Here is a 24,239-nt window from a genome sequence, read left to right on the forward strand (position 1 = left end):
TATAATTTTGCCATCCCTATTTAATAGCTGAACCACCATTTCTTTCCTCTGCCTTCTACTATGCACATAGCTGAAGAAAGCCTTTTTGTTGTTTTTAGCATCCCTCGCTAACCTCAGCTCGTTCTCAGCTTTAGCCTTCCTGATGCCATCCCTGCAATTCTGTGCTATCTGCCTGTACTCCTCCTTTGTTACTTGGCCTTCTTTCCGCTTCCTATATGTGTCCTTTTTTGTTTTCAGGTCATCCCTAAGCTTTTTGTGAAGCCACATTGGCTTCTTCTGTTGTCTTCCACCTTTTCTTCTTGTTGGAATTGTTTGTGATTGTGCCTTGAGAATTTCCTTTTTTAAAAGCTCCCACCCATCTTGGACTCCAAGACCTGCTTTTTGGCCAAAGCCACCCAAGCGATACAGAATAAAATATCCATTTTACAGTGGATTGTATCCAGTGGTGTCCCTCTGCTAATGGAAGGCTCTTTAATCCAATGGAGGCCAATTTTCTTTTTTGCCAATTCCTCCACCCCCCTGCAGCTACTTGCTCCCCATCCCATGCTTTTCCAAAGGATCCTCCAGCTCTCTGGAGCAGATGTGGGGGGTGGGGGTGGGCACAGGGCCCTGCAAGGTGAAAAATCATCTCCTGCCCCATTCCGCTCATGGAAACCTCTGCTGGATCAAAGAGCCAGCTGATAGTGGTGGGACACCATTGGATACAACCAACAAAAATCTCTTCTGCACATATCACCTTGTACACCCTAATCCTAAACAGACATAGTGAGAAATATTACATTTGTCATCGGATACCTGTAAGATATTTTACAAGTAAAAATATAGGGCATGAGCCACTGGGAAGTTACATGCAAGCCCTTATTGAAATGAATGCAATGGCACAGCTCCCATTCATTTCAATGGGGCTTGGGCAGGAGAACTTTCTGGAAAATTGTGTTCATGGCTACTTTGGTGGCACTTGGAAGAGAATGATTATTGAGAGCAGTTAACAGTAAAATCCTAGCCTTAGAAAATTTTGGGCAGAAAAGAACAGTAGAATTCTGAGTAAGTTGAACTATATGTAGACCAGAAATTAGTCGAATTTGCAATTGAGCACTTCAGTTCTCAGCAGTCGGGAGTCACAAAATTAAAATATTACTGCTAATGACAACATCTGAGGGACTGCTCTGTAATACAGCTTGCTAGTAACCAAGAAACTGATCATAAGAGTTTCTTAGTAAGAAGTAACACACGTGAGCCTTCAGTCAAACCCATCTATAGGAGTTGAGTATTTAATAATATTTCTTGAATCTTAAATAACTTGAAATTAATTATGCAATTAGGGGCCCAACTATAGCACGATGGGTGAAGGAGAGAGATGACAGCTGGAGGGAAGGTGAGGACCATAAAGCTTAAGTAGCTTGGAGGAAGGTGTCTGTGTGTACAGAGCTAAGAAAGAGAATCCAGCTGAGTGGAACCACCTGAAGGGAACATATCATGCCACCCCTTAAATAATCATGGTGGCCACTGGTCCATTTTTTTGACCCACAATACACAGTGCTGTTACTTACTCTCTAAAAGGCTTAGGGTCCAAGGACTAATATATTAATTATTAGATCTACAAGAGATTAGGAGATGCAAAAACATTTCTAAAGCAGAGTAAAAGTTTGGAAATATGTTGATGGTTAAGAGGAATCTGGATTTGTGAAATCTGGATATGAGAACAAAAGGACTGTCTTCTCCCACACGAGCCTGGCTGAATGTTACGATTATCTTCAGAGGTCCCCCTCCCAGCTTCCCTTCTACTACCTTCTGAGGTTTGGTGGTGGTGCCCTTCATGTTGGCATGAATTCTCCAGGGAAGATTGCCTGATGCTAGATATGCTGTTCGTTGCCTAGAGGTGAAGACGTTTTCATTTGCCCAGGCCTTCCAGTGTTTCTCCCTCCCAACATTTAGCTGATACTTTGCACTTCCCTTACTGGTTTTTATTGTTCTGGCCTATTTTTTAGGTGGTGAATGCCTCCCTTGAGGAGGGAGTGATGCCATCAGCTCTCAAGGAGGCAGTGATAAGACTGCTTTTAAAAAAGCCCTCCTTGGATCCCCAAGTTTTGAACAACTTTGACCCAGTTTCGAATCTGCCATTTTGGGGCAAGGTGATTGAGCAAGTGGTGGCGATGCAGTTGAAGGCACACTTGGAAGAAGCCGATTATCTAGACCCATTTAAATCGGGCTTCAGGCCTGGGCATGGGACAGAAATGGCCTTGGTCGCCTTGGTGGATGATATGAGGAGGGCTTTGGATAGGGGCAAATGCTCCTTCCTTGTTCTCCTTCACCTCTCAGCGGATTTTGATACCGTTGACCACGGTATCCTCCTGGACCGCCTGGAGGGGTTGGGCATTGGAGACACAGTATTAGGGTGGTTCCAGTCCTTCCTCTCTGGCAAGTACCAGAGGGTAGCACTGGAAGAGGAGGTTTCAGACCCATGGCCACTTGTGGGGTGCCACAGGGTTCCATCCTCTCCCTGATGCTATTTAACATCTATGTGAAGCCACTGGGGGCTATCATCAGGAGGTTTGGGGTGTGGTATCATCAATATGCAGATGACACGCAGCTCTACCTCTCGCTTAATTCTTCACTAAGGTTGGCCGTAGAATCGCTGTCCAAATGTCTGGAGACGGTGAGTGGCTGGATGGGGAGGTATAAGCTGAAGGTGAACCCTGACAAGACCGAGGTACTTTTGGTGGGAGACAAGAGGAGGTTGGAGGATGCTGACCTGGTGTTGAATGGGGTATGGTTACCCTTGAAAGACTAGGTCCGCAGCCTGGGGGTCATTTTAGGCTCCCAGCTGTCCATGGAGGCTCAGGTGTCAGCTGTGAGCCGGACAGCGCTGTACCAACTCCATCTGATATGGCAGCCGCGCCCCTTCCTTCCCGACCATCTGCTCCTATCAGTAGTACATGCCCTGGTCTCCTCTCGTCTAGACTACTGTAATGCGTTCTACGTGGGGTTACCCTTGAAGACAGTTCGGAAGCTGCAGCTGGTGCAGAACGCGGCAGCTCACCTGATTAAAGGCAGCCGCCAGCATGATCACATCACTCCATTGCTGGAAGAGTTGCCCTGGTTACCAGTTGTTTTCCGGGCCAAATTCAAGGTGTTGGTTTTGACCTTTAAAACCCTATATGGTTCTGGCCCATCCTATCTCAAGGAGTGCTTCCAGCAACATCAGACAGGCCGCTTAACAAGATCAGCCTCGAATGGCCTTCTCTGTGTCCCATCAGCCAGGACAGCTAGGCTGGTGAGGACGAGGGAGAGGGCCTTCTCTGTGGTGGCCCCCACTCTGTGGAACTCCCTCCCTAGGGAACTCCGCCATGCCCCCTCTTTAATGAGCTTCCGCCACGCATTAAAAACATGGTTGTTCAGGCAGGCATTTGGGGTGGGTTAGGGTATTTTTAGAAATATGATGTTTAAAAGTAGAATTTTACTGTTTTAAAATTGTATTGCTGTATATCGCCCAGAGTGGCCAGGTGACCGGCCAGATGGGAGATTAAGAAATTCATTCAATCAATCAATCAATCAATTTATAACTGTCTTTGTTCTTTTCTTCTCAAGTCTAGTATCTCTGAATTATTATTTTTTACTTTTTTAACAGATCAGCCCATGCAATAAACTGTAGCAATGTCCTTTGTTTCTGTTGTGTTTGATATTGTCTTTGTTGTGCCGTGGGAATTTTTGGTAAATGAACATATAAATGTTTAAGATAAATAAGAAGTAGGATTCAAAGAAGCGTGCAACTGGTTTTGTGAGCCCAAGGGGGCTTTCATCTTTGTTGTTCTCGATTCACGTTATGCCTTATGGTACGGCAAACTGCTTTTTAAACCAAAAAGTTTCAAAGGTATTTTCTAGTATGATGGGTGGGTTGAAAGAAATAAAACAAAAATCTGCTGGAGTGGTGTGACCCCCTTGCATGAACCCAACCAACTCTTTGGATCCCAGTGAATGCCTGCAAATTACAGTCTCTCTGCATAATGCAGAGCCACTGTAAATTATTGGCTGAGTTATTTTTAACTGAGTGGCCATTTTATAAAGTTGAATTGATATTTCAGGCTCTCAAGAAAACACTGAAACTAAGTGGAAAAATATAAAGGTGAAAGTGGCTGGGTGGGTGAAAGGCAGAGATTACAGCATACGGTCTGGACTTGTTTCCCTATGTGTGACAAACCCTACTTGGGTTTGTAATGAATTAAACAGAAGAAGCAAAAGTGTCTGTCGTGACTATACATCTTATATTTGTAAAGATGTTCAGGGTATAGGTTGTACTGTTGAAAACAGTTAATCAGATTTTTAAAAAATATACCAATGGTGTTGTGCTGTGATGTCTAGGTGTATGTTCATTATAGCAAAATTCCAGTTAAGTATCATGTAATGTGTAGTTATTGCTGTTGTCTATTTTGCTGTACTAGAGCAGTAGATACAGCACAATCCTATGCCTGTCTACTCAGAATTAAGTCCTATTGAATCCAGTTGGACTTATTGCTCGGTATGTGTGGCTGGGTTGCAGCCTAAAAGTCTCAGTGACAGTAAGCTTTAATGGGTTTTTTTATTTCACGCTTTTAATGCGACAGTTTAGAACATCTCAGAAGTTTAAAAAAGCAAATTAAATAAGCAGAACCCCTTCTCATTTTCCATACTAGCCAGATTTTCTGACTGATTGCTGTTTGAGACTAATCTGCCATCGCTTGCTGCATTAGCTACAACAAACATTACATTTACATACCGATTTCATATTTTGTTTTAGTGTAAATAAACTGTAATTATAGTAAATTTGGATGTCTGTTGACATGAGCTTATATAAATCTGTATGTTTGCAATGGAGATGTTAATTATTATGTGTCATGATATTTTGTTAAAATGTAGGTGTTTGGAAGGAAAAATGAATAGATCTGATGAATAATGGATATTTTCCTTCTGAAATTCTTGAAGAGCCTTTGTAGAGCTGAACTAGAATAAGACTACAAGTCCTATACCCACTTACCTTGGGTTAAACTCCACTCAATGGAAGTGGCTTCTGAGTAAATATGTATAAGATTGTGAGGTAATGGGGCTGGCAAACCATTGCCATAGTTAGAACTGATTCTGAAAGTGTTGGGTTGGATGCTGATTTCTTCTCTGTGAATGGAAGAGCTCCTTCTACCCAGGGAAGGGGTTCTGATCCTCCTGTTGCAGGACAAGAGGGGGGAGGGCAATTTTCATGGATTTTTTCCCTTCCTCTCTGCACCTCCCCCAACACACACACACACACACACACACACACAGTTTCAGAGCTTCCCCCAACCCACTGGAACTCATTTTCAAGGGTGCAAGAACTACATGGTGGTGGTAGTGGGGAATTGGCCAAAATTGGCTTTCCCGTTTCCACCAGTGAGAGCATCCTGTGAGCAGACCTCCACTGAGGGGATGCTCCCATCAGAGCATGAGTTAGGATCCAAGCCAATGTTTTGTTTTCAGATACAAAGTCATCTAGTAAAGAACGAAAACAATCAGTGTCAGATTGTTATTGGGTACCGTTCCCAACCCCTGAAAATGGTTAGAATCTTCCAATTTATGTCAGGAACATTAAGGCTATAACCAAAATATCTAAATATAAAGCCCTTGAAAATATAATTCTAATACAAGCTGCATTTTATATGTGTATGCTAGTTTTCCCCTAATGATTGCCATGCACTTAATATGGGGAAGAACAATCCCTTTTGTACAGCGAATGGCCATGAGAGAATACTGGAAAAGTGTATGTTACTTCTAAGGCACAGATGAAATTTAATCAGAATTGTAGTTCTATCTTGCTTTACCAAAGGTCAAAGTGGCCTCAAACAGAATAAAATGATAAAAAAGCAAACTGTTGATACATATTACAATATCAACAAGAGCAACAGCAACAGAGCACCCCATGGTCATAGGCCTTCTGGAAGAGTTATGTTTTGTGTCCTCTCTGAAAAGCTGTAAGACCAGAGCAGTTTGGAAGATTGTTAGGGAAATCCTTCCTCAGAGCAATAGCAGTGAGGTCCTGTTCATTGCCACAGAAGACCTCCCCTCACACAGTGTGGACACGTAGAGCAGGTCCTGCTGACCTTAGGCAACGGTATAGGGAGACAAAGCCTTTTAGATAGGCGGGGGAGCCTATGGAATTTGCACTTGAATTTGCAAATAGCTTCATAGAGGTGATGGGGGGGATTTGTGAAAGGCAGGGAGAGAGCAACTCTTCCTCCCCCTTTCCCAGGAACTCTTCTCCGTGGCTGCTATTTACATAACAAAAAACATGGATGATAATTGCACTCATGAAATTAATGTCATGTCTGATTTGACCCTAAATGCTTGATTTTTTTTAAAAGTCCTGTGTGGTTGTTTATTTGTCTGAGAAGCTGAGCAGTTGTGGAGCGCTTCTTAGAATGAGGATGTGTATGAATGAGGGGGTGATTTACATGTGTGTTTAAGTTTCTGAAATTTGGTAGAATCCTTATTTTTATAAATATTATCCTGAGCCTTTTTGTGCTAGGGCAGATTATAAATCTAAATGAATGATTATATCAGATGTGAACTTCAAACTCTAAACATAGAACAGAGCAAACACAAAGGCTCTCATCCAGAGAGATGTAGCAGTGAGAGATTAGCAGTGGGGGGGGGGCATGCATGTCTTGGAGCATCTAGCTACCAAACTGGATGCTTGGTGCCATTGGCTGGGAAATGGGAAGAAGGGGAGAAAAGGGGATCTGCATTCAGTTTCCAACTTTCCTAATGGATGATCTCCATTTCACCATACAGGCGACAACTGTTTTCCAGTTACCATGACTCCCAACACAGTGATGGGGAACTGTACATATAGACCTGGATGTGGAGATCCAATGCTGAGAACTGTATAGGCAGCTCCTTTGCACGTATAGCTTATGTGTAGTAGGAGATGCTTGTGGAAACCTGCTTCCACATGTGCATCACCCATGCTTTGTATGTTCATAACTAACTGTCAAAATACATGATACTACAGCAGGGAAAAAAATATTTAGAAAGAAAAATGGGAGGTTGACAGCAAATGCAATTTCACAGGAAGCGATTCCTAATTTATAAATTTGCACATATGTACAAGAAATCAGTTCCGCCAGTACCGAAACCTGTTCCATCAGTATTCACATTTTTTTCTTTCCTTGCCCTTGGGGAATTGTGCGCATTCAGAAGAATAAATATCCTATTCTAGCCACTACTCTAAATACTTGAACCAAATATTTAGTGTAAATGGGTCAAGAAGTGGGTGTTGATTTTTGCCACTCTGAAAATGTTTTAATGGGTGGTTTTATTATCAGAGTCAAATCACTGATGCTCACTATGCCTTCATTAGGCAAGGTACTTCCTCTAATGCAGAGTTCTCACTTAGACAAATTAGAGTATAATCTAATTTGTCATCTCCTCTAACCAGCATAATACATATTGATTTGATTAAATAAAGGAGGACCAATTATTGGCTTGCTTTATACCACCAGAGAGCCCGTTTGAAATGGAAGTGTTTACCATGGTGAACTTCAAATATATATTGTTGACCGAACCACTGCCTACTGCGCTTGGGCTGCGATCGTATGCAGACTAACCTGTGAGTAAGTGCCATTGGACACAATGGGACTTACTTCCAAGTAAGCATGCATAGGATTCTGCTGTTTCTGTCTCAACTGACTTCGGTGTGCAACAGCACTACAACAATGATGTGAAATTAGTAGATTGTAGATTCATAGCAATTTTGCCAGAATAAGGAAAAACAGCCTACATGTACATCAGGTATGAGTACAAACTCTATTTCTTACATTAACTCTAGTTAAAATTCATTTTAAAACACCTTCCAAGTAGTCTGATTTTTCTGCTTCTGTGAGGCAGAATTTACTAATGAGCACAACATGAGCAAATAATTATTTATCACTGCCCATACATTGTTTCCCCTTCATGGATCACTGCCTTGTTGTGGCGAAGGGGCTTGCGTAACTCAGTGAAGCCATAAGCTATGCCGTGCAGGGCCACCCAAGACGGACAGGTCATGGCAGAGAGTTCTGACAAAATGTGGTCCACTGGAGAAGGAAATGGCAACCCACTCCAGTATTCTTGCCAAGAAAACCCCATGGAACGTATCACAAGGCTAAAAGAGATGACGCCGGAAGATGAGCCCCTCAGGTCGGAAGGTGTCCAATATGCTACTGGGGAAGAGCAGAGGGTATTTCCAAGTAGCGCCAGAAAGAGTGAAGCGGCTGGGCCAAACCCGAAAGGACACTCAGCTGTGGATGTGTCTGGTGGTGAAAAGAAAATCCGATGCTGTAAAGAACAATATTGTTTAGGAACCTGGAATGTCAGATCAATGAATCAAGGTAAGCTGGAGGTGGTCAAACATGAGATGGCAAGATTGAACATCGACATCTTGGGAATCAGCGAACTAAAATGGACAGGCATGGGTGAATTTAATTCAGGTGACCATCATATCTACTATTGTGGGCAAGAATCCCTTAGAAGAAATGGAGTAGCACTCATAGTCAACAAAAGGGTGGGAAAAGCAGTACTGGGGTACAATCTTAAAAATGATAGAATGATCTCAGTACGAATCCAAGGCAAACCATTCAACATCACAGTAATTCAAGTCTATGCCCCAACCACTGAGGCCGAAAAAGCTGAGGTTGATCGGTTCTATGAAGACCTACAACACCTTCTAGAACTAACACCAAAAAAAGATGTCCTCTTCATCATAGGGGATTGGAATGCTAAAGTAGGAAGTCAAGAAATCACCGGGATAACAGGCAGGCATGGCCTTGGTGTACAAAATGAAGCAGGACAAAAGCTAATAGAGTTTTGCCAAGAGAACATGCTGATCATTGCAAACACTCTTTTCCAACAGCACAAGAGGCTACTCTACACATGGACGTCACCAGATGGTCAATATCGAAATCAGATTGATTATGTCCTTTGCAGCCAAAGATGGAGAAGTTCCATACAGTCAGTAAAAACAAGACCTGGAGCTGACTGTGGCTCAGATCATGAGCTGCTTCTTGCAAAATTTCGGCTTAAATCGAAGAACGTCGGGAAAACCACTAAACCGTTCAGGTATGACCTCAATCATATCCCTGATGAATATACAGTGGAGGTGAGGAATAGATTTCAGGGATTAGACCTGATAGACAGAGTGCCTGAGGAACTATGGACGGAGGTCTGTAACATTGTTCAGGAGGCAGCAACGAAATCCATCCCAAAGACAAAGAAATGCAAGAAAGCCAAGTGGCTGTCTGATGAGGCTTTACAAGTAGCTGAAGAAAGAAGGGAAGCGAAAAGCAAGGGAGAAAGGGGAAGATATACCCAACTGAATGCAGAGTTCCAGAGAATAGCAAGGAGAGACAAGAAGGCCTTCTTAAATGAACAATGCAAAGAAATCGAGGAAAACAACAGAATGGGAAAGACTAGAGATCTCTTCAAGAAAATCAGAGATCTCAAGGGAACGTTTTGTGCAAAGACGGGCATGATAAAGGACAAAGAAGGCAGGGACCTAACAGAAGCAGATGAGATTAAGAAGAGGTGGCAAGAATACACAGAAGAACTATACAGGAAAGATCTGAATGTCCCTGATAGCCATGATAGTGTGGTCACTGAACTTGAGCCGGACATCCTAGAAAGTGAAGTCAAGTGGGCCTTAGGAAGCATTAGTAACAACAAAGCTAGCGGAGATGACAGTATTCCAGCCGAGCTATTTAAAATCCTAAAAGATGATGCTGTTAAAGTGCTGCATTCAATATGCCAACAAATCTGGAACACTCAACAGTGGCCACAAGACTGGAAAAGGTCAGTTTACATTCCAATTCCAAAGAAGGGCAACGCCAAAGAGTGTTCAAACTACCGCACCATTGCGCTCATTTCACATGCCAGCAAGGTGATGCTCAAAATCCTACAAGCTAGGCTTCAGCAGTATGCGAACCGAGAACTACCGGAAGTACAAGCTGGGTTTAGACGAGGCAGAGGAACTAGAGATCAAATCGCCAACATTCGCTGCATCATGGAGAAAGCAAGAGAATTCCAGAAAAACGTCTATTTCTGCTTCATTGACTATGCTAAAGCCTTTGATTGTGTGGATCACAACAAACTGTGGCAAATTCTTAAAGTGATGGGAGTACCAGACCACCTTACCTGTCTCCTGAGAAACCTGTACGAGGGTCAAGAAGCAACAGTAAGAACCAGACATGGAACAACCGATTGGTTCCAAATTGGGAAAGGAGTACGACAAGGCTGCATATTGTCACCCTGCTTATTTAACTTATATGCAGAGTACATCATGAGAAATGCCGGGTTGGATGAATCAGAGGTCGGAATTAAGATTGCTGGGAGAATTATCAACAACCTCCGATATGCAGACGATACCACCCTAATGGCAGAAAGCGAAGAGGATCTAAAGAGCCTCTTGTTGAGGGTGAAAGAGGAGAGTGCAAAAGCTGGTTTGAAACTCAACATTATAAAAACTAAGATCATGGCATCTGGCCCCATCACTTCCTGGCATATAGAAGGGGAAGAAATGGAAGCAGTGACAGATTTTACTTTCTTGGGCTCCAAGATCACCGCAGACGGTGACTGTAGCCATGAAATTAAAAGACGCTTGCTCCTTGGGAGGAAAGCTATGGCCAACCTAGACAGCATAGTAAGAAGCAGAGACATCACCTTGCCGACAAAGGTCCGTCTAATCAAAGCTATGGTTTTCCCAGTAGTAACGTATGGCTGTGAGAGCTGGACTATAAGGAAGGCTGAGCGCCGAAGAATTGATGCTTTCGAACTGTGGTGCTGGAGAAGACTCTTACGAGTCCCCTGGACTGCAAGGAGGTCAAATCAGTCCATCCTAAAGGAAATCAACCCTGAGTGCTCATTGGAAGGACAGATAATGAAGCTGAAGCTCCAGTATTTTGGCCACCTAATGCGAAGAGAAAACTCCCTGGAAAAGACCCTGATGCTGGGAAAGACTGAAGGCAAAAGGAGAAGGGGACGGCAGAGGATGAGATGGCTAGATAGCATCACGGATGCAATGAATATGAACTTGAGCACACTCCGGGAGAGAGTGCAGGACAGGAAGGCCTGGCGTGCTATGGTCCATGGGGTCACGAAGAGTCGGACACGACTGAACGACTGAACAACAACATACATTGTTTCCTTTTTGTCTTGTGTTTCAATAAAACCAATAAAATTCCCATTTAAAACTAAATTAATATTATAGCATAATCATCATTATTCCATGCTTTTCATCAGGTCAGTGAAACAGACTACCCACAGACATGGTAACGGTTTCTGCATGCTTGAGGAACTCCCCAGGCATTCAGAAAATTATTAGCGTGTTGATTTTGAAAAATGAAAGGGGGGCGGGAACCAAATGGCCAGGCAAGGAGTGAGCATGCTCATTGCTCTCCAGGAGCTATAATGTTGGAGATAGTTGTGTCAAGATGTAGTTCATATCCCACCCTTCAACCTTAAAAGCTTTTCCAGCACAACTAACCATTTCCATGTAATCAATTTAAAACAACAAATCACCACATTAAAATGGCAGAGCACTAGCAGCAACAGATGTTAAAACCACGTAAAATCCATACCACCTTAATAAAAACTGATATCAGCCGAAGGTCTTCAACTAGTACTGAATGGATAACAAAAGCAGCACCAGGCGAGTCTCTCTGAGGAGGCCATTCCAAAGATGGTGCACCATTGCTGAAGAGCCGTATCTTGGGTCACCACCTGCCCTATCTCAGAAGGTGGGGAGGGTGAGGGAAACCTGAAGAAGTCATTCAAATCCCTGGATGACCCCACCCATCTGTTTCATGGAACAAAAAAAGAAATGGAAGAGAGAAGGAGAACTAGTTTGCTCAAACCCCTAAAAGCTTACGACATCATCTATAGAAATATTGTGTAGTAGTCTTACAGTATGCACTCCCTGACTAATTCTTCTCTTCCAGTCTTGGATGCTATCAGTCCCCTAAAGGGGATTCTTATCCTTTTAAAGCTGAGAGTTGGCGTGGGGAGGAAAACCGCTTCCTCTCATACTGATTTACTGCATTCGTAGCTAACAAGTCTGGGGTGGGGGGTGGGGCAGGGATAGATTCCCTAACAGCTTACATTATCCTGGAATTGGGTGGAAAATTGTGGTGTCCCTTATGTGCCTGAGAATCAGAAAAATTTGGTTTTCTCACCCCCAACTTTCCCGAATAGTAGAGGGAGGGGTTGTCACTCATGCAACATGGCATTCTTGACTCCTTGTTCCCACTGCAGCTCCTTTTTCTGTGGGTTGGGGGACCCCTGGAACACTAGGGGATGTGGTGTGGGAGTCTAAACTGGTGGTAGCATTGGTACCTTCCACTGTTACGGGGCTCTTAGAAGCCTGCCCATTGTTTTATCAGTTATGTTTATATTTACTGAGATGTCCAAAACAAGCCTAATGACAATTGTTTCTGACTTTTGTTGAAGAAGCTTGGACTGTACTAATAATTGGCCTACTATCATCTTCTTTCATCATTCACCAGTAAATGTCGACATCCAAGGCAGTTGAGAAATGAATTGGTTTTCTTAAATGTTTCTGAAAATGGAGGATTTTTTTTTCCAAACTTCAGTGCAAATATATTATTGAGAAATCGTTTTATTCTCCAATACAGTCATTTATTGTACATGTAAAACTTGGAGAAATAATTTGAAAAAAGTGTTATATTTTCATAATACAATATGATGTACTCCACCATCCTTTATGGCCTGATTCGGAATGCTGGAGACAGGTTCTGTCGATGAATAAACTGCTTTTCCCCGTTCTCAAGTGCTTTGTATCTGCAAAAAGGAGGCCAACGATTTAGCACTATCAGGTTAAAAAAAATTAGCAATGACAGGCATTAAGCTCTGACAGCCCAGACTCTGCGTTTGGGTCTAAAGAATCATGCAACTTTCAGAATTCAAAAACATGGTTGTGCAGTTTAGCCATGTAAAGTCTGCATTCAGAAAAGGATAAGGAGAATATTATAAGGTTGAAAGGGGATGCAGTAGTGGAGATAAGGAGAGGCTGCAGTACCTATATGTAGACTACAGTATCCTTCAAAACAACTATTAAATAAAATTATAAGCCTTACCCCCCCCCCGCCAAGGCCTGAAAATATTTTTTTCTGTTCTGTAGCTGAAAATGGTGGTAGTGTATATATGTGTGTGTGCACGCGCGTGTACAAACACACACACACACGCTAATGTCAGAGCACATAAAGACTGTAAACTACCATAGATGTAATTGGCAGAAAGGTGTTTTAAAATTATTAGAAATAAAATAAATCATAGCATGCTTTTTAAATAGGCACAATTTCTGTATATGTGTTTACTGTTAGTGGCGTATCTAAGCTTCTATTTTCAGAATATACTTTAGAGTCTTGTGTCAATGAGGATGTGTGTGAAATATTGCTGAGCATGGTGGTAATTATAGTTGGCTCTGTGTTGTGAGAATTCTGAAGAGTTAAAATGTAGCTGTCGATGCTTCAGCCACCTTAGGAGAGAAGGAGTTAACAGGTTAGCCCCCTTGGCCATTCTCCGCATGCTTCTTTGCCTTAAGGAGCAAAAAAGAAAGCGATGATAACATTGTGCCTGGACGTGTCTCTGCAGAATTTAGGATACTCCTGGGGTTTTCCAGCTAAATGTAAAGCAAGCTAGAACATGCTCACTCCTGATTTTCTTGTTTTTCTCTCAACCCTTTCAGTGCCCTGCAGGAATCATTAAATCAGAACTTCATGCTGATCGTCACCCATCGAGAAGTCCAGCGGGAGTACAACCTCAACTTCTCAGGAAGCAGTACCATTCAGGAGGTGAGTTCTGTCTCACAGCTGAAGAATAAATGTAGCTCATTATAACTAATGTCAGCTTTGTTAAAGAGGGCTTATGTATTCAGGCTGCAGACTTCCTTTCATGTTTCGTTATTAAGTTTTTAGCTTTTAATTAACTGGAAGATTACTGTAGGTACATCAGATGGTGTGACCTACATATAAAATTTGCATTAATTTTAGCCCAAAGCAGTAGTGTGCTCAGTAGCATGTTGCATTATAGTAGCAAAATGTATTGCTGGAGATGAGCTAGTGTCATCGAGTTAGACTTTCTTTCTCTGTCTTATAACATTGTGTTTTCCTACATTTCCCCATATACTCCTTATGTCAAACTCAGTGCTGTCGTATTGTCTTGCCTGTGGATGGAGTGGCATAGAAGAGGTTTCCATTTAAAAATGAGATGACTGTTATTCTCCAAAACAGCCAGCAAGGGGTGATGTTGCAAAGAAGAGTCCCTTGCTGATCTATCATGGAAAGACAGATGTATTCCCTGAAATTGTCATTGCCCTTTGACATAAAAAGTTGAAATCCTTGTCTATTTCATAACCTTGTTGTATATCAAAAAATCAAGCAATCCGCTTCACTGCTTTTTCTGTTTAGTTAATTACAACCCATTTGTAATACATTAGCAGATCCATTCCAACAGCAAGTGTTTCTCTTGAATCTTTTCTTGGGATGTTAAACCAAACAGCCCCCTCCCCCAATTAAATACAGTGGCTGGCATCCAGAGAGGCCAGTATGTGTGCAAAATGCTTTGATGGCCATTTCCCCCCCTTCCAGTAGTAAGCCCTCACACCTTGTGGAGTGCAGATTTAGAGGGCCTCTGTCCTTTTCGGAGTGCTTTGTTTGTGGGGGCTGCTGCTGGAAAGGGGCAGCTGGAAAGCCCCTATGCATGCATGGAACTCCATGCTTTGGATGTTGGCCACTTCTCATAACTTCTTACTTTGAATTCATTTTAGCACCAGTGCCCATACTAGAAGCTAATTTATGCTCTTTTTGCTCTTTTTAGTAAGATCAATGTAACTTTAAGAATACAGGCAATTTAATCTTGCTTGTGAATCAGTATTTGTTGGTGTCAAATTGCAGTTTTGTGGCTTACAAAACATTAATTAATATTTGTTTTTAGCTATACTTAGAAGCCAGCAAATTACAAATGAATAATACAGTTGTTTTTTATTGGTCCAGAAGCGCTCCCAACACAACACATAATAGAACCAAATGATTACATCTCATGTTGCTTCCAAGACCATAGCAACTCCATGTGATGCGGTTACAAAGAAACTATAATTAGAATTCCAATGTAGAACCACATCCCAAATCAGTAATTAGAATAGATATGTGTTGCTATCCTCCTCAGTCAAGTGATGGGAAATGGTCTGCCATTTCTAAATATAAAAGTAATTGCTCAGCACTACTACCAAGGGTTGAAAAATGGAAGCTGAAATCCCCTATTATCTGCAAATATATCACTGGTATTCAAGTAGGTAGTGGTTTTTGCCCAACACTCCCCTCCACCCCCCAGTGCTGTCTGGTAAGCTGCTTCAAATAGTAGAGAATTTCAAAAGTAGTTTGTGTTGTGGAATGAAACAGGCTGCTTTTCAAAGAAAAAATGAACATCCTTGTGTGCAAAAAGAGTTCTAAACTGTGTGGATGTCCTTTTGTATTTCTGTTCAAATTTGAATGCAACTTTTGAAATTAGCTATTAAACTCAGTTGCCTTTATGAAAGGCAATGGTAATCATATATGAAACATTTTTATTTGAAGTTACTGTTAAACTTGTCTTTCCTCTGTTTTCATTCAGATATTTTTGACAAATTAGTGGTTTATCTATGCTTACAGTTATACCTCAGCAGTAATTGAACTTCATGTGCAAGTTTCATTTGCCAACCACCAGAGGGCAGGAAGGACTATTCAATTATTCTATAAAAGTACCATCCGATGTTTTCAAATTAGCTTCCCATATATTAACAAAAAAGAGTATAATGGCTGAGTTATTGTTTGATTTACAGATAATTGGCATATTGCATGAAGGAGACTTAATTTCACCCTTTAAAATTAAACAGGGAGCTTTAAAAAGACATAAAATATTCATTAATGTTCAGTGATTATAAAGCAGTGGCATATATTTATTTTACCTTTATTACTGTTTCGATGGGAAAATACTGCAAATATTTCAGAAATCAAGCTGGCCATACTGACAAGTTGAAATGTTTAAGCAGTGTTAATGCAATCTACTCACACCTGATATCATATGCAGAAAGATTCAAAATGTCTACATCAATTATTAAAGAAAATACTTAACATTCTAGAAATGTTTCAGGGCTCACCACAACTATTGGATGCAACTGTCTCTCCAGACCCAGTTGCTTGGATTATTTAAGCGTATTTTACTGCTGCAATTACTTGCTAGCAATATTAACAATATTTTTCTTGTATTTTCCAAATAAAATGGTGTCATGAATATTCTGTTTTCAATGAGCTGTGAAACATCTTTTAGATGATTTAAAATGAAAGAACATTACTCCCCTAGTTAAAATCCGTTTGATTTTCTTTTGGAGTGTACATTGAAAAGCTGCTAAAATGGCAAGCTGATTTAAAAAGAAATCCTGATGTATTAAACAAGAATGTTTGGGTGAATAAAAAACTAGGAAAAATCTGCACGGGAGTTTCATTTCCTCCCAGTTTGGCGCTATAGTGCTATAACAGAAATGCAGCAAGCATACTTTAAATAAAAACAGGTGTGTTATGAGAGAACCTATGGTAACATTATGAACTGATAGACTGCATAGCCTATGCTGATCCTGATATGAAACCAGCCTAGGCTGAAAACTGAAGTGCATGTTGACTGAAGGTCTCTTGACTGTGGATTCCTCCATGCAGACACAGCCTTATAATACAGATGGATTGAAACAACACAGCCCTTTTCTGTAATCCTATACCCTTTCTTACTTCTCCCCCTTAATTTCAGAGTGACAGGATTTTAGGCATTGAATATGCTACATTTTTAAAAATACCTCCTCTTCCATTGATACAATAAGAATTAATTAGGAATATATGATAATAAAATGAAACCTCAGTTAATGCAGGATCTCTAATGTAGACTTTTCTAAAACTGAATATGAACTGGCTGAAGGAGTAGGAGAGATTACTTTGGAAACAATTATTTCATGTTAGCCTACATTGCAAATTAATCCGTGTCACAGGAATCAAATGTGAAACTGTGCCAGTAAGTGACTGCTGACAAGATAGTATATCAAGGACAATCTTGTCTCTTAAAACTTCAGTTTAGATTACCCAATTTTGCAGAGACGAAACCCTGTAATTTTAGAAAATGTGAATTAAAATGTTTATAAATGGAGACACAGACGGGAGCTTTTAAATTTAAGTATTTTGGTTTAAACTGTTTTACATTTATCAGTTAGTGCAATGATCCTTGCTACATCATAGATTAAATAAATAAGTTCGCGCATACAAAAGCAGCCTGATCCTATTCTTTGTTGTAGTTCTTGTGGATCAAGCAGATAATTGCAAGACCTACAGTGGAATCCTGTGCAAGACAAAAAGTAGCACAGAGCTGGGTAGCGTCTGTAATCCTGTTGCTACACTAAGTTTCTAGTGTTGCGATTATGAAGCCGTTTTGATTGCCCCAGGCTTAGAGTAAATAGCTAGTGATCCTGATGAGCGGCCTCACCCTTCTCTTCAGCACCTGCCCAAAGCACAAGGTATTGCATCAGTGCTGTAAGTCTGGCACTGGGTCCTACACTTAACTTTTGCTATGTGACAGAAAATAGGACTGGGCGCAAATAAGTGTCATAGGCATTATAGATGGATGTACGGGTGTGACTATGTGGGAGTAGGGCTCTGTACTTTGACAAATTCTGAATCTGAATTTGTGGGAGTTACCAAGAATGGCACGTTTTACCAGAATATCATGCAATGGCATAAAGTTCTGATGTTCCATGTATTCTGTGTTCAGGAAGCTCCTGACAGTGAAACTGTTTCCTTCGAGGTGTTTGGGCTTTTTAAATTTAGAAATAAGCGCGCTGATATTGTAATTGGATTTATTTAAAGCCTAATTAATTGTTTGTGTGACTATCCCACACTACTGACTTCTGGAGTTCTTTAAAACAACAGTAAAGAAGGAAGTCAGAACAGAAATACCTAAAAGCATGCCTTAAAAGAGATTTTACATCAAATTGGAACATCTTTTAGTTTGTTAAGTTCTTCAGCCTCTGAATCGTAGGGGGGAAGCAATGAAGCATCTGGGTTCATTAAAAATGGCTTGAGATTTGTAGCTGTATTTAAAAGGTACTTATAAGATAAACTTCCATTTTGACTAGATAATCTGAAATAGAAATATATGTCGAATACAGTGCAAAGCATGTATTTCACTTGAGGTGAGATGTCACTTTTTACAAACAGATATGAAGTTATAAAGGAGCCTGATCTCTTGGGAGCTGCAGGGCTTGGTACCCACAAAATGCTGTGTTTGAAGGAGGATATGTACTCTGTAGCTGGTCGAAATCTAGAACAGAGCCCAGAAAAAGCAAAAAGTCCTAAGAGGAACCATTCTAAGTGGGATCACAGAAGAATCATGTGAGGGACAGCTTGAAGTGTAAATAAATATAAGGGAGAGACCAGTAGTTCAGATGAGCCTCTCTAGTAACTGTTCCTGCCTTGTCATGAATAGTTTTGTTGTTCTTGGAGCCCTTTTCATGCTGCTCCAAGGACAACTGATTGGATAAAGAAACTAAGTGAGGCAGGACAGAGAATACCCAAATGTCTGGATCATTACATATTACAACATTTAAGCAGCTAAGGAGGAATGTTTTAGACCAGCTTTCCCCAACCTGGTATGCTCTAAATGTTTTGGACTTCAACTCCCATCAACCCCCGCCAGCATGGCCAATGACTTAGAATGCTGAGAGCTGTAGTCCAAAAATATCTGAAGATCACCAGGTTGGGGAAGGCTGGGCTAGACCATCTTCGGAGATGATGGCCTGGTAGTCTCTGCATAGGCCACCCCCCAGTGCATTTGGAGGTCTTCATGGCTGCCTCACAGAAGGATGTGGGGGTCTTATTTTAAGAGGCAGTGCAGTGACCTAGATTGAACTAGGGCAGCAGCTTTTGTTTCAGATCATTTCCTTGAGCTGCTTTGTAGGTTGATTGAACACTGGAGCTGGTGGTGGACATGGCATAAAGAGAAAGGTGCATCAGCATAACCAAAAAAGTTCACTTTACACCATGTCAGTCCAGTTTTATACCAAATTGGAGGCCTTCTACTTTACTTCATCAGATGTTATGAGTTTGCGGTGTAGGTGACTGGTTCCTAAGTTTAACGAGATGCAGCTAGGCAAGTTCTTAACATTACTTTGTTTGAAGAAGCACAGGAAACAGACTCTTCACTCTGATCCAACATCTTCTTGAAAAGTGGCTAATCAAACCAATCCTGAATTAACAGAGGCCCTCCATAGCCTTCATGTTTTTAATCGTGTCCTTGAACAATGTGATGTGTGAGCCTTATTTAGATCTGAAGTGTCTGATGAAGCATTGATGATACTTCATTTTTGGACCCTTGCAAAATTGGGATTTAATTGCCCTTAACTTTTTGTTAGAGGAATACGTTCCCATTTTGATTTTGTTCACTGTTTAGGATTGGGTATGGTCACAGACACTTATAGGATAGGATATATATGTTTAGTTGGGCATCAGGGCCCAGGGTTTTTTTTTTAATGTACAGGGTTTTTTCTTTTTACAAGTACAGAGTTAACTACCACCTTCACCTTAACAATGTTGCTATAGCAGGGGGGAAAAGCTCTCTGGTCCACTCTCAGCTGCCTCAAAAGCCACAAATTTGTAATTAAAGAAAGAATTGATCAACACCAAGTCAGTTCATAGATTATATGGGAATAGTTGTCCTGTTCTAGCCAGTTTTGTGAACCTATGGGACACTAAACTAGGATTGGGATCTTTACTTGGCTAGGAACAGCTCCTTTGCAGTGGTGCCCCCAGGTCTGGAGAATAATTTTTCCTGAGTTACGAGCTAGCAGCCCTTTGGCTGTTTTTAGGGAGGATTGGAAGACATTCCTTTTCTGGCAGACTTTTGGCCTGTGTAGTTAAAGGCTATGAAATGAGATGGGGGAATTGGAAGTTAGTGGATAATGTTACCTTCTGTTGTTTTTGTATTCTGTTGTGCATGTTTTAGGGGTTTATTTTGATACATTAAGAGCACATATCCTATACATATCTACTCACCCATTGTATAATTATTATCTATTTATATCCCACCTTTCAAGATACAAACCTTTCCAGGGTGGCTTACAAATAACATAAAGATACACTAATAAAATACATTAAATATTATTAAAATATAACAATTCATAAGGATCCGTCCGAGATGGCAGTTGATGGTAACAGCCTTGTGGAGGGGGGAAGAGCAGTCTAGCTGGAGCAGGCTCTGAGGTCTTCTCTACCTCCCTCTTCCTCTGGGATCCTTCCCACAGGGCAGTTGATTGTAAAGATCTTTTCGGGGAAGGGGAATATACAACTATTATAACCATTTGAAGTCTACCAGTTTTCATTCTGGCAGCTGTTAGTAAAACAGAACGACCTTCTTGTCTGGAGGCTGAGTTGGGGTATCTTTAACTTTTGACAGCAAAGCTAGCAGAGGGCCTGGGAGAAGTGAATGTTCTACTATATCCAAAATGATATTAAATGCCTATGCCCAATATCTTTCATCTTTAGGACATGACCACCACATGTGGCACAAAGATCTCTGAGATTTGGTGGCTGTCTATTCATGAGTGGGCCTTTTCTGTGGTTGCCCACAAATTGTGGCGTGTCCTCACTAGAGAGATCTGCCTGCTGCCTACTTTGTTGACTTTTCGGTACCAGGTGAAGACCTTTTTATTCTGCCAGGCCTTTTAAACTGCTGCTTGCTTTATTTTTTTTGTGTACTGCAGCATTTTAAAACCATCTTCTCTGTTTTTAGTTAATCTCTTTTAAATGCCAGATTTTTGTTGCTGCTTTTAAAATAATACTTTTTAATGTGTTTTATTACTGGTTTTTATCATTGGTTGTATTTTTTAATGTATGTTGCCTTGAGAGCTTAGGATATAGGGCAACTTGTAAATTGAATTAATAATAATGAAAATAATATTTGTTCTTCACTGTCTCTACAGCCTAAGGGTGACAGTTTTTTTGTGCACGCATTCCAGGATTAAATGCCAACAATGCATCAACTTTAGGGAGGACTCATGTATTGAAGTTGCGGTGGTACTTGTGGGTGTTTTCTGGCACACAAAGACCCAACTCATCTCAGAAATGGAAGTTTCAGTGTCTGTTTCCCAAGGAGCTCTTAGCTATTTCCACTTAATCTGAAATCAATAAATTGTATGGTTGACCCTAGTCCCTTTGTTTCAGGAGATGATTTAATACATAGCCTTCAGAGACAGTTAGTTCTCTGTTAGTTTCTGGCTTAGTTGATAGTTGGGCTGCAAATTTTTTTATCTGGGCCTCCTGAAGCCAGGTGCCCCAATGCCCCTGCAGCATCTCAAAGGAGTTGAGCGTCAGAGATGGGCTTCCACCTCTCAGACAAGTCCTTTATTCTGTATCTGCTGTAGCTTTCCCATGTATTGTGAGTACTAGTCTGGATCTGTGAAGAGAGGATGGAAGTAGGGGTGATATGGGCTTCCTGGACCTGGGTTTCCATGCATTCTTTCAAGAATGGGATATGAATCTCATAACCTAGTCAGTTTAGTGAGCAGGAATGGGATGGCTCTTAAGGAGGGAGAGTTCAAGGGAAATTCCACTGGGATTGATCATTCATTTTTAATTAAGTACAGTTTATCTGGCAAGTATATTTCAAAGTATACTTTTAAGTTTGGGGAGCTCAGCACCCTAAGTTTGGACTGTCTGTATAGATTCCACACACACCCCACACCCCAGATTATTTTCCCCTCTGCAAAAGCTTCTAGCTACACTACTAGGATTGTAATTAATAATAAAGAAAAGAAAAAGAAAACTTGGGTAATCATCATCTTTATGGCTGCTATGCAACCTTGCCAAGAGAGATTTTGTGCTTCCTATGTGCCCAGTTCATCTTTTAGGTGGCTAATGAGGGAGTAAATGTTCCTTCTTCAGATCTGCAGGAGGTATTTGGGTAAGAACAACTCCTAGATCATTTGAAAGTTCTATATTTCAAATTTAAACCTGATAATTTCTGGATGTCTTTCTGTTTGTTGAAAGGGGTATTAACACCCATCAATTTAGGTTGATTTATAGCCCTGCCACCCCCTGAAACTCTGTTAGTTGGCCTTCCAGTTCAAGTAGTGCCTCTTTTGGATTGGATAGCATTGTCAGTATGCCACCTGCAGATAGGTTTATGACACAGTGCTTTCTGTTTATCATGACTCTCCTTATGATTCTTTCTTATTGTGGAAACTAAAGTTTCAGTAGCTGTTTCAAATAGCTGGGATGAAAGTGTACATCCCTACCTGGTGCTTCTATGTAGCTGTATTAGCTGGGAAACTAATGCATTAATTTGGACTACTGCTGTTTAGGTTGAGTATAGTTAGGTGATAACATCCATATATTTATCACCAAAATCTAGTATGCTCAGCAATCTGATAAGGAAGGCCCATTCCAACCTGTCAAACACCTTGAAGCTAGAGAAAGAATGGATAGTGGAAGGTTGCAATAGTTGCAATGATATATTGCATTCAGGACTCTTCAAGTTGAGTCTCCAAGTATCTGTGTGGCATAAATCCTGTCTAGTCATTGCAAATATATCCAATAATGAATGTGTTGATTCTGCTGATATAGCTATCAATATTTTGGCATTCTGGTTTAAAAGGGCAATAGGTCAGTATGTGCTCTTGGAGGTAGAATCTTTGCCTGGTTTGGATATTAGTACCAATCTTGTTCGATTTAATATTTCTGGTATTATCCCTTCTAATAAGTTATATATGTTTTTCAAATGGGTGATTAAAATGTCACTAAGGGAGCAATCCTATGGCCACTAGACACTGTCTAGAGGGCCATAGGATATGATCATTTCCGGGAACTGACCTTGGAGCCTGTGCTCTGAGGTCGGTTCCTGGAAAACCGACCTCCCCCCTCGTCCGTGCTGCCTCTGAGGCCACGGGAGAAGCCCCGCCCTCCACGCTCATAAGAGGAGCGCGGAGCAACTGAAAAGGGGCTGAGCTGGGGGGTGTTCTGGGGCAGGGAGAGTGGAGCTGCGCATATGACACATGCTATGTGTCATATGGCAGCTTCCTCTCCCGGTTGGCCTCACCGCTGCTAGACAGCCAAAAATGGCTGTCTAGCCAAAAATAGCAAGGCAGGAGAGACGCAGAGGGAACGATCCCTCCAGTGCCAGTCCGGCCTTGCTTTGGGTAGCCGGTCGCCTCCACGTTAGGATGCGGACACCTATCTAGTTAGGATTGCACCCGAAATTACTTATAAAACTCCCCACTTGTCCCCACTAAATCAGTCAGGGGACTTCAATATTTCAACTTTTCTGTGATTGCCTTTATTTCTTCTCCTGTAATTGGTTGGTTTATGACTTCTCTAGCTTTTTCTTTAAGAGGTTTTCTTCTATCCTGAGGAAGGAGGAGTCTGTAGATCGCATGCTTGGATTTCTGGAGCTGTACAACTTTGCATAAAATTTTACAAATTCATCATTATTTCCTTCTCAGAATGCTAGATCTCATTCTTTCCCACTTTGATATGGGAAATTGAGTTTTTAGTCAGTTTTAATGTAATGCTTTTGTTAGTAACCTGGAGTTTGTTTGTTTGTTTGTTTGTTTATTTAAAATCTTGGCCACCTTTCAGGGCAGAAGCCCTCCCAAGGCAGCTCACAGCAATAAAATACATAAAAACAATTAAAATATGAAAAGTGATAAAAACATAAACACAATAAAATAGCGATAAAAACAACAATAAAAGCTGACAATAAAACCAACAATAGCAAAAACAGCAACAACTGCAATTAAATTAAAAGAAGGCCATAGTAAAATAATACATTTTCAAGCCCTTCTTAAAAGCCTGCAATGATGGAGCATGGCGGACCTCCGATGGTAACTTGTTCCAAAGGTGTGCACGTGTGGTCACCCACCTAACTGCTCTCACGGGTGGGCAGATGAGGAGGGCCCCTCTTTCTGATCCTAAATTGTGGGCAGGCTGATATGGGTGAAGGCGGTCCTTCAAGTAACTTGGTCCCAAGCCATTTAAGGCTTTAAAGGTCAAAACCAGCACTTTAAATTGGGCTCAGAAACACACTGGTAACCAGTGCAGCTAGCACAGTATAGGCATTATGTGATGAAATTGCCTTTCCCCCACCAATACTCGGGTGGCCTCATTCTGCACCAGCTGAACTTT

General features: G+C 41.2%; 1 protein-coding gene across 2 annotated transcripts in view; it reads left to right on the top strand.

The window, feature by feature from the left end:
- FAF1 (Fas associated factor 1) overlaps positions 1 to 24,239 on the top strand; it is a 250,018-nt gene that overhangs the window by 44,639 nt on the left and 181,140 nt on the right. For both annotated transcript variants that reach the window (XM_084852547.1, XM_084852548.1), the window contains one exon: positions 13,739 to 13,844. In XM_084852547.1, coding sequence (XP_084708673.1) covers positions 13,739 to 13,844 — 106 coding nt within the window. The remainder of the gene's footprint in view (positions 1 to 13,738; positions 13,845 to 24,239) is intronic.

Source organism: Heloderma suspectum, chromosome 4, assembly GCF_057233095.1.
Source record: "Heloderma suspectum isolate Gila_16-S chromosome 4, 16-S_ref, whole genome shotgun sequence".
NCBI lineage: Eukaryota > Metazoa > Chordata > Lepidosauria > Squamata > Helodermatidae > Heloderma > Heloderma suspectum.